Source organism: Puma concolor, chromosome A2, assembly GCF_028749965.1.
Source record: "Puma concolor isolate L17-30 chromosome A2, mPumCon1.1.hap2, whole genome shotgun sequence".
NCBI classification, from domain to species: Eukaryota; Metazoa; Chordata; class Mammalia; order Carnivora; family Felidae; genus Puma; species Puma concolor.
In genome coordinates this window covers 53,223,007-53,236,636 of record NC_141668.1, presented here as the reverse complement: position 1 = coordinate 53,236,636, position 13,630 = coordinate 53,223,007, and the positions used below count along the sequence as shown (strand labels likewise).

The window sequence follows — 13,630 nt, the reverse complement described above, 5'->3', positions numbered from 1 at the left end:
CATAAAAAGAGTAAACAGCCTTGCCCAGGTACTATTCTTTCACAGCAAGGGTAAAATGGATGCAGGAAAACCTTCCAGGACAGGGCAGGGTCTGTCAGGTCGTGCCAGAGATCAGGAACAAGTGACTACATGCAGCACTAAGGAGGGGAACATAAAAACATTATCCCATCATGTTATCCAGCTTTAAATTTGGCACAGCAGCCCCCAACCACATTCCCAGCTAGACCCAGGGCAGCCCCATTCGTGAGCATTGGACCTGCTGGAAGGCGGGTGACCCTGCCAGTAAGGAGTGAGCTCTCCTCCATCATCACCTTTACATCAGGTGCATTCGTAGAAGAGCCCACCGGCCCCCACTACCTGGGAAGCTTGTTTCTCCTGCACTTGACAGGACACCTGATGTTCTTTCCAAATGTACTACTGGTCTGATATTTCCCTCTTGGAGCTATTCTAGGAAGTATAAGTCAGGGGGCTTTTTGAAACATGTGTGTTCTTCCTGGGGCTAGTACACCCTCTTCTGAGCTGCACATCGCCCAGAACACCCAGATGTCTTGGACTGTTAGACTCTTCTACAAGTATAGGGTCCCCCACCGGTGGCCAAGCTCTTTTGGTACAGTCCAATTTCAAGAGGGGAAAATAACATGAATGCTCTTCTGGAAATCATAAAAGCATTGAATCAGAAAATCAGAGTTCAAAATCTCTGAATAATAGAAAAAAGAAAAGAAAAACCTATCATATAAATCATCTGCTCTAGCCCCCTTAAGGAAGGAGAGTACAAAGTCTGGCAGGTTGCCAGGTGGTGTGTCCTTTACCATTTGTACAACTAATAGTTAAGGAACTCAACCAGAAAATCCTGCTGCTACAAACCAAAAAAATACAAAGGCCTGCTTTTCAATCTATTCTAAATAGAATAAATTGACCTATTGGACTCTGCCACACAGCCCCCTTGTAGTGGGGCTGAACAGAGGCCCCCAAAATATATGTTCACCTGGAACTTTAGAGTTTGACCTTATTTGGAATTAGAGTCTTTGCAGATATAATTAAAATAAGGATCTCAAGATGAGATGCTCCTAGGCTGGAATGGGTCCTACATCCAATGGTGAGTGTCCTTTAAGAGACAGAAAAGGAGAAGACATTAACACAGAAGACAGGGGCATAGGAAGACAGAGTAGAGACTGGAGCAGTGTGGCCACAAGCCAAGGAGCATCAGGAGCCACAAGAAGCTGGAAGAGGCAAGGAAGCATCCTCCCCTAGAGCCTGTGGGGGAAGCATGGCCCTGCTGACTTCTCAGCTTCAGACTTCCGGCCTCCAGAACTGTAAGAGAGTTTGTAGTAATTTACTATGACAGCCCGAGGGAACCAATCTGCACTTCGATTCTTGACATCAGCTACCTTTCTGCATTTAGATAACTAAGGATCTGGGGATAAGAAAAAGAGAAGCTTTTAAGGTTTAAAGGAAGTGAGGAAATTTTAAATGCAATTTTATCCCAGCTCACAGCCTCATCCCAAGAGGTCTAGCCTGTCCACATCTCCTGAAAACCCAGGTAGAAGCAGCACTGCCTTGAGAGGTCTGTGGTCTTACCACTTGTTCCAGGACCACAAGCAATTCTTCATCGAACAGGACCGCCTGGAGGATGTCACTAAGTGCTGTCTGTTGCTGTTCTGGCAGCTCCAAAAACAGATGGAAATCCCTCTCCAAGAGCAGAGTCCCTGTGAAAACAGCAGAGCACACCCAGCATCATGACTCCCATGCGTGTCTCAGAACAAAGGACAGCAGCCTTTGCTTTTTATAGTAATTGTCCTCAGTTCTTTGAAAGACACATGCAGTAACACAGTAACATGCAGTAACACACAATGGAACTAGGAAGCAAAAGACATCGAGCTAGATACCACCCTGCGTGTTTTTCAATAACCACTCACACTACTGCAAGAAGAAAGAAGGGGGACAAAAAGAGAAAAGAAAGAGGGCACCCGGATTCATTTCAGACTTAACTCTTTTTTCTGAGGACTTACTAAATATTAGGTCTACTTTCTGGAAAAGTCTAATCAATTATTTAGACTCCTCTTTAGCATGATTTCTACAGAAGTCAATTATCAAAGCTGAATTACTAACTATCACTCAATACTTTTATAGGGCTTTGCAGCCATGCAGACTCCAAAGTCCATTATTTTCCATGTCCTTTCTTTTAATACCATGAATATTTTTATCCTTTAATATTTAATGCTTGCTTTTCAAAGAGTCCGGCACCCTATTTTTATAGCAAACACCAGCCATTCCATTTTTTCCATTCATTATTCTTCACCCATCCTGGAGAATGGGCAGGTGCACAGACCCACCAGCTGGGTTATGCACATCTTCTGCAGGATGGTTGAGGCTCTCTCCTTAAAATCTTTTCTGTATTTTTTTAAACAACACTGGAATACTTCTAGTAAATTAAGCCCAGTGAGGATTTAAGAACAAGATTTGATAAACCAAAACCGTTTCATATGCAGAAATGCATACTAATACATAATGCACTACCTCTGCTGATGGCAAATTCCAGCACACAATGGTCAGAGAGCCCCATGGAGAGGAACAGGTCACATCAGTCACTGACCCATTCAAAAACTTCTCTATAAATACAGCTAGGTCTTTGCCATGCCATCCTGGAGAGAAGAGCTCTCCTGGTTGGTGTAAAGTCCAAGGGCATAAAGGCCAGGCTGGCCCCCACCCTACTCCACATCAGGCTGATTTGAATGGCCAACTGACAGGGTGGACTGGTAGGAAAGGAAATGATAAGCTGCAGTCCATGAACTCTTGTCCCTTCCCTGGAGCACAGGACACGGCTGCAGGGCCGCTCTGTTGTGTCCTAACCTACGACCATGCTTAAATGGCAGCTGGAAGTCAGACCCAACTGTCAGTCTCAAGGAGGCAGAGGAGGGGCCTGCAGCCCTGCAAGATGGAAGAGCCCTATCCTTCCCTGCCATTTCTTCCAACCCTGATGCTTTTGCTACAGAAAGAGAAGTATCTTCTAGTTTGGGACCCTCTGAAGCCCCATAGATGACAGTCTCTTCTTATCCTCCTGGCCATTTTCCAGATCATTCTGAGCTGTTTCTAGCTCTTTTTACCAAGTTCTTACCCAGTTATTTGTTTCCCCTTTTCCTTGTCCATTTCCTCTTTGGCTACATACTGCACTCCTCCCCGCCCCCACCCCCCGCCCACCCACACCATCACAAGAAAAGCCAACTTTTTAAAACACAAAATCCTATGAAGAATAAAAGGAATTGCTGCAGGCAAGTCACAGGTACTCCCCTCCTCCTCACCGGATGCAGGGCTTCAAGCCACGTGGATAAAGAGCCCCCAAGAGAGCATTTTGCAATGCTGACAAAAGCCTTGCCTGTGCTGGCAGTGAAGGCTGGAATGTAATGAAACAGATGCAAAATTCGGGATATGGCTCTTTGCTAACTAGCTACCTTTAATAGTCTGCGAGTCTTCTATGGATAAAATGAAAGAAAATGCCAAACCCCAGACTCTTTCACTCCTTAGTCTTCCACCCTTTCCTCAAAACATGGCACCCAAGACCTGAGGTTCCCTAAGATTCCACAGAGCTGCATCCTGCTGAGTGGACTAGGTCTGACTTGGAAGCATTGTTCCCTCTGTTCTCAAATGTTCTCCATTAAGTCGCTGAGGAGTCACCGCTCCTGAAGGCCACCTCACCTCATGAAGTATCGTACTAAAGTAGCGATCAGATCACCACACCCCACCCTGCTGACAATACCTTGTTTTAAAACATTCAGCGGCCAATCCAGGGCAGATGGTCCTGGTCCAGAATCTGGCATTTCCCAAAATGGAAACTCTTCAAAGGACGGAAGGTCCAGGAAGACATAGTCACTTCTGTGAATCTCAAAGCCACCATGCTTCCCTTGTAGGAGGCAGAATTCTGTAATGTGGGAGAAAAGGACAAGCCAGGCATAGGGTCAGCTGAGACTTGTTGGCACATCTCAAACCCAGGATTACCTAATAGGGAAGTGGGGGGTGAAGGGGAACACATCCACTCTCTGACCCCATAAGCCCACTTCCTACACATTACACTGTTTGATGAAAAGTCAGCCACTTCCTAGAAATACAGGAAAATGGTTGTTTTCAACATAAAGCTCTCCAGTGTGTCCTCTCTGAACGGGTGGGAGGCAATCTTTCCAACATCAAAAGTATTTCCTTAGCCTGACTTGAACAAACTGTTAAATAGCAAAAATTCAAATGAGTACATTTTAAAATGACAGCAGTTGGGGCCAGTGGTTTTCTTTTTTTTTTTTTTTTTTTAATTTTGTTAATGTTTATTCTTGAGAGAGAGAGAGTATGAGCAGGGAAGGGGCAGAGAGAGATGGAGACACAGAATCCGAAGCAGGCTCCAGGTTCCAAGCTGTCAGCACAGCGCCTGATGCAGGGCTTGAACTCACGGACTGCAAGATCATGACCTGAGCCCAAGTCAGACACAAAACCGACTGAGCCACCTAGGTGTCCCTAGTGGTTTTCTTTTTAATAAAGCCAAATCATAAACATCTTCCCATGTTTGAAACAAAAAATTTGAATTTGATTAATAAATTTGATTTGATTGAACTGATATTAAAGTATTATTGACAATATAAGTATACGAGTGGTATGTGGTTGTAGTTTCAAGTCTTGTCTTTTATTCATTAATAAATAAAATAATACTCAACAATTAAAAGTGAATTTCTGATTTCTGCAATTGTATAAGTGAATCTTACAAACATATTGAGTGAAAAGACCAGACTCAAATAAATACAGTCTCCATGAATCTATATAAAGGCAAAACTTGTCTTTAAAAAAAAAAAAAAAAAGTCTCATCTTCAGATATACTGAAGTATTTATAGATAGAGCAATACAATGCCTAGGATTTGTTTGGAAATTATTGAATGGGATGGAGGGAGGTGGTCAAGTTGTAGATGAAACACAAATCAACCCAGTTATGAAAGCTGGTACATGGGAGTTCATAGTATTATCTCTACTTTTGAACATATATAAATTTTCCATAATAAGTTCTTTTTAAATAATAAAATATTTCCTTAAATATGTCCATATTTAATAACCTAAGGTAACAGTTATGTGATGTTATTATGTCCTTAATAAGCAAAAATAGCAAATGCACTCATGAATTAGGGCTCTTTTTATCTTTCTATTTAAATTTTTTTTAATGTTTATTTTTGAGAGAGAGAGAGTGAGTGGGAGAGGGACTCAGAGAGAGAGAGAGAGAGAGAGAGAGAGAGAGAGAGAGAGAATCCGGAGCAGGTTCCAGGCTCTGAGCTGTTAGCACAGAAGCCTGACATGGGGCTGGAACCCACAAGCCGTGAGACCATGATCCGAGCCAATGTCGGACGCTTAACTGATTGAGGCACCCAGGTGCCCCTTATGCTTCTATTAAATCATTTGTGTACTTAAGCACAGGCTACAGAATTAAAATGTGGATGGCATGAGGATTAGCACATATTTTTACTTGCTTGTGGGTACTAATGACAAAAATCAAATGGCTATCTAAAGACAAATGAAACAATCCTTCATTTATGCACTCATCCAACCCACACTCAGTGGGCATCTGGGGTACCCCTGACTCATTGTGCCCTTGGCACCAGGCACTGAGGCAGATGAATGTGAACCAGGCTTCAGGTGTTAACCTTGCTCCTCCAAGATAGCCACCATGACAATTAACATAGGCTCAAATCCTGCCAAGAGCCAGGCAGGCTCCCCAGCTGGTAATTTAGGAGTCAATGGCATCAGCACCACTCTTGCCTATACACATTCACAGACCCCTGGAGACACTGCCAATTCTTTCATTGTTTTCAGTGTTGGGCACTGTGCCAAGAGCCAGTGACACAAAAGGACTATAGTCCAGGCCTCAACAGTAAGTATGTTACGAGTGGGAACAGACGTAGCATAGGGGTACTGGAGGAGGTGCACAGGTCCCTGAAGCCAAAATGGCAAGAGCAGAGAGAGAACCAGAAAAAGTTTCTTGGATGAAGCAGTGTCTAAGGAGCCTCCTAAAGTTTTGGTAAGAATTAGCTGGACAAAGAGGGCAGAGAGCACACAGACAGTCATGGGGCTCTGGAATAAGGGCCAGACGAGTGTTCCTAGACAGTGGGTTAACTCTGGCCAGATGGCTACATCAGCAGCATCTGGAGATTAGAAGGAAGGCTAGACACCTGTTGGGGCTGGACCACAACACACCTGAAATGCAGACTTTGTCTTGGGACAAAGGGAGCCCTTGAAGGGTGTTTACGCAGGTGTGTGAAATGACCACATTTTTATTTTTAAAGAATCATATTAGTTATACTGCTAGGATGGAACAGATGGGGAAAGATTCACAGAAGCGGGGAAGCCAATTAAGAGTGTGTGGCAGGACTTGGTGGGGAAATGCTATTGGGGCCAGTAGACCTGCAGACAAGTGCGCTGACCGAGGCTGAGTCAGGGGCACAGGTTCATGTCCACAGGGCATCCAATCAGAAGTATGCACTGAAAGGACACTGGCATAATGCCTAATTGTACGAAGTACAAGGCTAAAGTTCAAAACCATAAAACGACGTCTATGATTGGCTATAAGAGGAGAGCTATTGGTGAAGGAAGGGGTCATGGATGAGAGAATCTCTTGGCTACGACAGGCCACATGGTGCCCCCCACAAGGGACTCAGAGGAGTCGGCCTCCACATAAAGTTTCAGAGGACAAACAGGATCCTTGTCCAATGTATTCCCTCTCAGAAGGTGGGGAGGAGACATCAGGCAGCCTCTTAAGGGCCCTTCTGGCCCCTGCAAATCTATGTTTATGAAGCCAGATCAGAATATTCTGTGGAACACAGATGGGGGAAAAGGCACGGGGGAGCAAAACTGGCTTAAAAATCAGGCTATGAGTCGCACAGAAAGTCGGCCTGGCCACCAGGCTGCACAGGCACAGATTCGGCAGTGGGAAAGGGCAATGGAGCGGGGCTTCCTAGGCCGGGGTGTGGGAAGTGAGCCAAAAGAACCTCCACGATTCCCCCTGGGGACCTCTTCTCAACAGCACAAAGAGGAGCATATTTTCAAAGACAGCAGAAGCCAGCCAAGATAAAAGGCTGGAAATTGAAATGTAAACAGGAGAGCCAGCCAGACAAGGCTGTGTCTTTCCAATCTTGTCTGAGAAAGAGAGGCCCTCTGCAGGTGCCCCACCAGAGCTGCAAGTGGCAGGGCACTGCCATCTCCTCAGAGAAACAGGAAGGGGATCCCCACAGGCCCCACAGCCTTGAGTGGTAGCCCCAGCCTGGTCTCGGCCACCAAAGGTCCTCAGAGCACTCACGGGCATCCTTGGGTGCAGGCCAAGTTTTCCAAAGGCTTATAAATGTGACCCCTCGACTACCAACCCATCTGGACAGGATAACCGGGCCTAAACATCTTGGGCTGGAGTCACGTAAGTGCATGTGGTAACAGGCTGATAACAAAAACAGGAGCGACAATCTTGTTCAGGTAGAAGACTTCCAAAGAGACAGAATAAAATCATAAAAATGCCAAACAAGGACACAAATCTGGAACCATGGCCTGAAGCCTGTAGGTGACAATTCTTGGTATTTCTGATAGTTCATGCATTCCTAAGGAGCCTCTGCAGAACGATGTCTAAAAACCTGACACCCTCGCTCTGTGTCACCTCCCTGAAATGCAGGCTGCTCCATGGGTGAAAAGAAAGTGGAGGCTCCACCATTGCATTCCGGGCCTCACGCATCTCTTCTTTGGCTCCTAACATGCCCAGGAGCTTGTGACTGTCAGGTAAGGACCATCAGTGTTCTAAGTGCCTGTACTTGTAGCTCAATGCCATAGTTAACTCGTGTGGGCCAAGTGCACACAAAAAGCTGCCTCCTGGACAACTTCCTCTTCCCTAACCTGCCACTTCAGAGAACAAACAGGAGAAGAACAGGGGACACCAAGAGATATGTGCATGGTGTATCAAGGAACACCTTTTAAAACTTTTCATTATGGAAAACGTGAAATGGCGCAAGAATAGAGTAGTACAACGAACCTCCTCATACCCACTGACCAGCTTCAACAATTGTTCTTTACCTCTTCCGACCCCACGCATACACCCTTTACATTCCACCTGGACTATTTTTGAAGCAATCCACAGACATGTTACCATTTCATCTGTGAAGACTTCAGTATAATCTCTAACAGAAGACTCTTTTTTTTTTATAAACATAACTATACCATTACCATACCTTAAAAAGTCAATTATTATGCTACATTTATTCATTCATGTCCCCAAGAAGTGGTCAGTTTTCTTAGGTTCGACACAACCTCTTCTCAGGAAGAGCAGGAAGAAGGAGCCATGAGCGTCTAAGATCGGCAAACATGAGCTACGCTAAAGCCCTTGTTTTCTTCAAATGATGCAATGACCAGGATCTCCCAGCTTTGAACACACTGGTGATCAACAGAGCAAGGTCAAGTGGAGCATTTTTGGCTTCATGTTGGGGGAAGGAAGGTGGGATGCTGACAGTATTATTAACAGCTGAGGCTGTTAATAAACAACCACTATGCCAGGCACTTCACATGCCTCATCCCATGTAATCCTGACCACAGCTCGGTGAGGGAATGCCTTTCCCATTCCAGAGATGGAGAGTTAATGCTCAGCGACATCCACAACCTGCCTCACAGACACCATGGCACCAGGGCCAATCCACAGTCTGTTTGATGGCATGCCCACAGCATAGACCCTGTGCTGTGCTGGTGAAAGTTCATCCACACTTGTCATCCCCACACTTCCCATCTCTTTCCCCTAACACCCAGGGCAGGAGGCGGCACTCACCAAACTGGCCATCCAGTTTCACGTACAACTCGATGACGCCGTAGGCTATGGTGGTGGGAGCCGGGATCTCCAGCACCACGTTGGTGTCCTTGATGACACTCCCATCCTCCTTTGCTGACACCTGTGAGTGAGAGCACAGGCTGCCCCCATGAGCTCAGACTTCCCCAGGCTTCTCTCTGCCTCCCCACTGTGGCCAGCCTTGGGCCTTGCACACAAAAACATTGAGCAAATGCCCAAGGAACCAAGTGGAAAAATAGAAGCCAATCAGCAGATGTAAGGATGTGATCCTTGTGGGCCTCATGATGTGATGCACATATTGGGAAGTAAATGGCCAAATTCTGTGGAATGAGATTCCAGAGTGTGGGGGATAATGAGACTAGGTCAACAGTGCTGAATAAAACAGATAAATGAGCAAGGTAACTTGTCATTTCCCTCACGGAGGATTATGGTAACCACTGTGACAGCCCGGACAATGATGACAATCCCAAACAATGTCAGTGCCTGACTGGGAGAACTAGCTAAGAGCAAGGACCTCCCCAGGGGCATCATTCCAGACCCCTGTGGCTGGCACACTGGCTGCTAAATAAGCCCAGGGGAGGTGCTGGAGGCATGAGAGGATTTCCAGGGGACGCCAAGTGGTCAGGCAGCAGAGCTCTGTCCTTCCAACACTGTTACAAATATGACCCCTTCCCAGGACGGCCTGGGGAGATCATTGCCTCAACACTGGAGATCAGAGACCCCTTTTAGCAGCTTGATCCCAGTTGGTGGGAGGACAGCCAGCTTCCTGATTTCCAGGCAGGCGCCAGGCCTGTAGTGGGGTCACCACAGGCAGAAACACTGGCAGGGCTGGCCAAAGCCGCCTCCCGTCAGGCCCCTCCTTCATCGCTGCTATCCAGCCTTCCTGCCCCAACGAGAGTCCACCTCCAGACCCAACCTCTGTCTCCACCTCCTTCCAAATACAACTTTCCCAGGTCCTCTGGAAAAAAGTCAAAAGTCACTCCAAGAAACCAATCTCTGAGAATAGGTCATCAGACACCATGGTAGACTGTGGAAGAAACAGTTTGGGGTTGATAGCTTCCTGTTCCACAGAAGTCTAGTACTGGCTCAGGGATCAGCCTGGTAATAAGACTGCTTCTATTTTAATCCAGAAGCATCTGTTTTTCTGTGTATAGACACCTGTACTGCTCTTTACCTTCCTTAGCTCAGTCCACCAAGAATTTGAGGCAAGCGATCCCAAAGTGGTCATTTTGAGACCTCGATCTGAGAGGCTCTGGTAGCTATCTGTGCATTGCCCTGACCAGTACTCCTTTGACCCATTTTCTTTTGGGAAAGGCACCTGACCATTCCGAGGGTTGTGTTGCCCTGGCCTTGGGTCTGCTTCAGAAATGGGTACAAGTGACGATCGTGAGAGCCGGCCCTGAAGCACATTCCCCTGGGATGGCAGCACGGAGCCACCACACCACAAGGAGAGCACCTACCTGACAGGGACTCTACCCCAGGGGAGGCAGCATACACCATCTGCCCAATTTCCCTTCTAGCAGCAACTGAACTCAGATTTCCCTGCATGTTTCAGTTACACGAGCCAATACATTATTTCTTGTTTAAGCCAATTTGAGTTGGGTTTCTATTAGCTCACTACAGAAGAGGCCTGACAAACAAAGACACAACCCCAAGAGCCCCCTGACCCGGGCCGCGATGACCAAGACCTCCAGCCCGGGTGCCTCCACCCCGGGGCAGCCACGCACCTGCACCACCTTTGTTTGGATCCCCACCATGCCGCCGCACTGCTCCTCCACCTGAACGTGCTCCCAGATCACACACTGCTGCGTGGTCACTATCTTCTGTGTCAGGACGCACAGGACTTCATTCTTCCTCTCCAGCACCTGCTGCAGCACAGGATTTCCCAGATTTATTGCTCTGAAAAGGGAAACTGGCCGTGAGTGGCCTTCTGCCTCAGGGGAGATCGATGCAGCAAATGGATCTTCTCTCACACAGCCGGCGGCTCAAGAGTATGCAGGTAACAACCAGCATTGCTTCTTTCCTGGACACGAGAGAGGGGGCAGTTCATCCAGAAAGACTCAACTCAAACTTCCCAAGGCCACCCAGGAGCTTCCAGGCCTCCAGAGAAAGGCTGCCCGGGCGGGCAGGGGGCTCCCTACCGAACAGCATCACTGGTTGTCAAGGACGAAGAAAAGAAACCCAACTAGTGCAGGGGCTGAAATCCACCAGTTTTCCACCCTGGAAAGTCGGTTTCACCATTTCATCAATGGCTGAGGGCCCGCAGCCATCACAGGAAATGTGGGATTATGGGGGGAATGCTGACCAGTTCCTTCGAGAGGAGAGAGGGTCAGGCTTCCCACAGCAAGGAAGAAACTGGATTTGAAATAAAAAGGAGCTTCTTAACCTGTCTGGGAAGGACACAGAATCTCTTAAGAGGAGTTTCATGCCATTTTACAGATGAGGAAACCGAAGTCAGGTAGACATGGCCTGCTCAGGGCCCCCCCAGCACAGACTTGGGGCTCCTATGTGGCTACTCTGGAGAATTTCCAGGACAAGCTAAATTTTCCATGTACAGGAGACAGATTTCAGGCTTAGAAGTAAACAATGAAATAACCCTTGCAGAGTTCTCCTCTGACGCGATGCATCTATGAGGTGGACAGGAAAGAACCTAAGGAGAGTCCATATTGACACAGCAACAGTTACAGTGTTCATCTTGAGCTTTTTAAATAATTCAAGGTTAGTTACCTTTAAAAAATTCAGCAGCACCTCTAACCACACACAGGTAAGGGTCACCCTGACGTGGGGCAAACACAGATTCTCCAGGGTTCAGAAAGTATCCTCAGAACAGGAGTGAGTAGTTGGTAAGGTCCTGTCTCCATGTGAAAAGCTGTCCCGGGTAGAAACTCCACCATCAGATAGACAGACAAAATGTGGTATGTACACACAATGGGACACTCTTCAGCCACAAAAAGGAATAATGTTCTGATGCATGCCGCCTCATGAACCAACCCTGCAGATGGTATGCTAAGTCTAATATGCCAGACAAAAAAGGACAAATATCAGATGAGTCTACCTATATGAAATACCTAGACTAGCAAATTCATCATGGTAGAAAGTAGATTCAAGGTTACCAGGGGCTGGGAGGAAGGAGAATGAGGAGTTCTTGCTTGATGGCTACACAGTTTCTATTTGAAAGTGACAAAAAGTTCTAGAAATGCCACTGAACTGTACACTTAAAAATGGTTCAAATGATAGGGGCACCTCGGTGGTTCAGTCGGTTAAGTGTCCGACGCTTGATTTCAGCCCAGGTCGTGATCTCACGGTTCCTGAGTTCAAGGCCCGCATCAGGCTCTGCACTGAGTGCAGAGCCTGCTTGGGATTCTCGCTCTCTCCCTCTCTCTGCCCCTCCCCTGCTTGTGCATGCACGTACTTGCCTTCTCTCTCCTTCTCTCTCTCAAAAATAAACATTTTTAAATGGTTAAAATGATAGAATTTAGGTTATATATATTTTATAACAAAAAAAGTAAAGATACATGAAAAGCTGCTCAATCTCAGTAGTGTCAAAGAAATGCAAATTATAACAACATTTCACACATATTAAGTAAGTAATATGGGGCCTGGCTGGCTCAGTAGGAGGAGTGTGTGACTCTTGACCTTGGGGTCATGACTTGGAGCCCTATGCTGGGTGCAGAATTAATAAACAAATAAATAAATCATGTTTTTTTTTTTTTTAATTAAGTAATAAAAAAAATTGACAACAACTACAAAAAGCTGCCCAGGAGTCCATTCCAGGAAGGCCAATGAAACAGGGACTTGGAGCCCAGCCCGTGGGGTTCAAATTCAAGCTCTGCCCCTCCAGCTGGCTAATTACTCTACCTTCACACCTTGCTTTTCTTATATAGATGGATGGGAACAGTGCTCTACTCGAGGGGGCTAGTGTGGGGTCTAGAGGAGAGGACATGCAGTGAACACAGAGTTAAATGCCACACGAACTCCAGCTGGCTCCCACTACCTTCTGGTGTTCTTCTACTGAGGTGCCCAAAATAAACCCCAATGTATGCACTTGAAGGGAATATGAGTCATTTAATTGGGTTGGAGGCACTTTCTCACTCACTTGCTTAGAAACCTTCAGTGACTACATCACATCCTGTGATCCGGCCCCTGCCCATGGCCAATCCCACCTTCCAGCTTTCTCTCCATGCCTTAAACACAACAGGCGAGTGCCTGCCCCACGGCCTTAATGCCATGTCCCAATTCCTACATCTTGCTGATGCTAGTCACCTCCTCAGGAGTGGCAGGCATTTCCTGATCACCCTGTGCACGGTAACAACTCTGTCACACTGTCACATCCTGAGACCACTTATCTGGAGAGCATATTTACACTTAATACTTTTCTAGCACATTTGTTTATTTGTACATTATCTGCCTCCTCCCCCTAAACTCCATGCAAGTAGGGACTGTGCCCTCCAATTACTATCAGGACAATGCCTAGTACGTAGCAGGGAATCATATATAATTTTGGAAAAAATGGATGAATAAAACTTGTGGGTTTTTTTTTTTGCTTCTCTGTCTCTTTGCCTTAATGAACATTCAAATGTGTGTGTGTATATATATATGTATATATATATACATATATATGTACATATACATATATATACATATACATATATATATATGCATCTCTGTGTGAAAGAACACATAGAAGATGGAGGAAATGGAGGGTTAGCAGTGTAGTTTAAAGAATGATATGTAGAGGTAAATCCTCCCAAGATTGTGTTCAGGTTCTAGAGGCACAGACTTGGAAGAGGAGAACCAGTG

General features: G+C 46.2%; 1 protein-coding gene across 2 annotated transcripts in view; it reads right to left on the bottom strand.

The window, feature by feature from the left end:
- GSDME (gasdermin E) overlaps positions 1–13,630 on the bottom strand; it is a 64,728-nt gene that overhangs the window by 14,475 nt on the left and 36,623 nt on the right. For both annotated transcript variants that reach the window (XM_025929854.2, XM_086694177.1), the window contains 4 exons: positions 10,558–10,729; positions 8,813–8,933; positions 3,755–3,916; positions 1,579–1,706 (listed from right to left, as the gene is read on the bottom strand). In XM_025929854.2, coding sequence (XP_025785639.1) covers positions 1,579–1,706; positions 3,755–3,916; positions 8,813–8,933; positions 10,558–10,729 — 583 coding nt within the window. The remainder of the gene's footprint in view (positions 1–1,578; positions 1,707–3,754; positions 3,917–8,812; positions 8,934–10,557; positions 10,730–13,630) is intronic.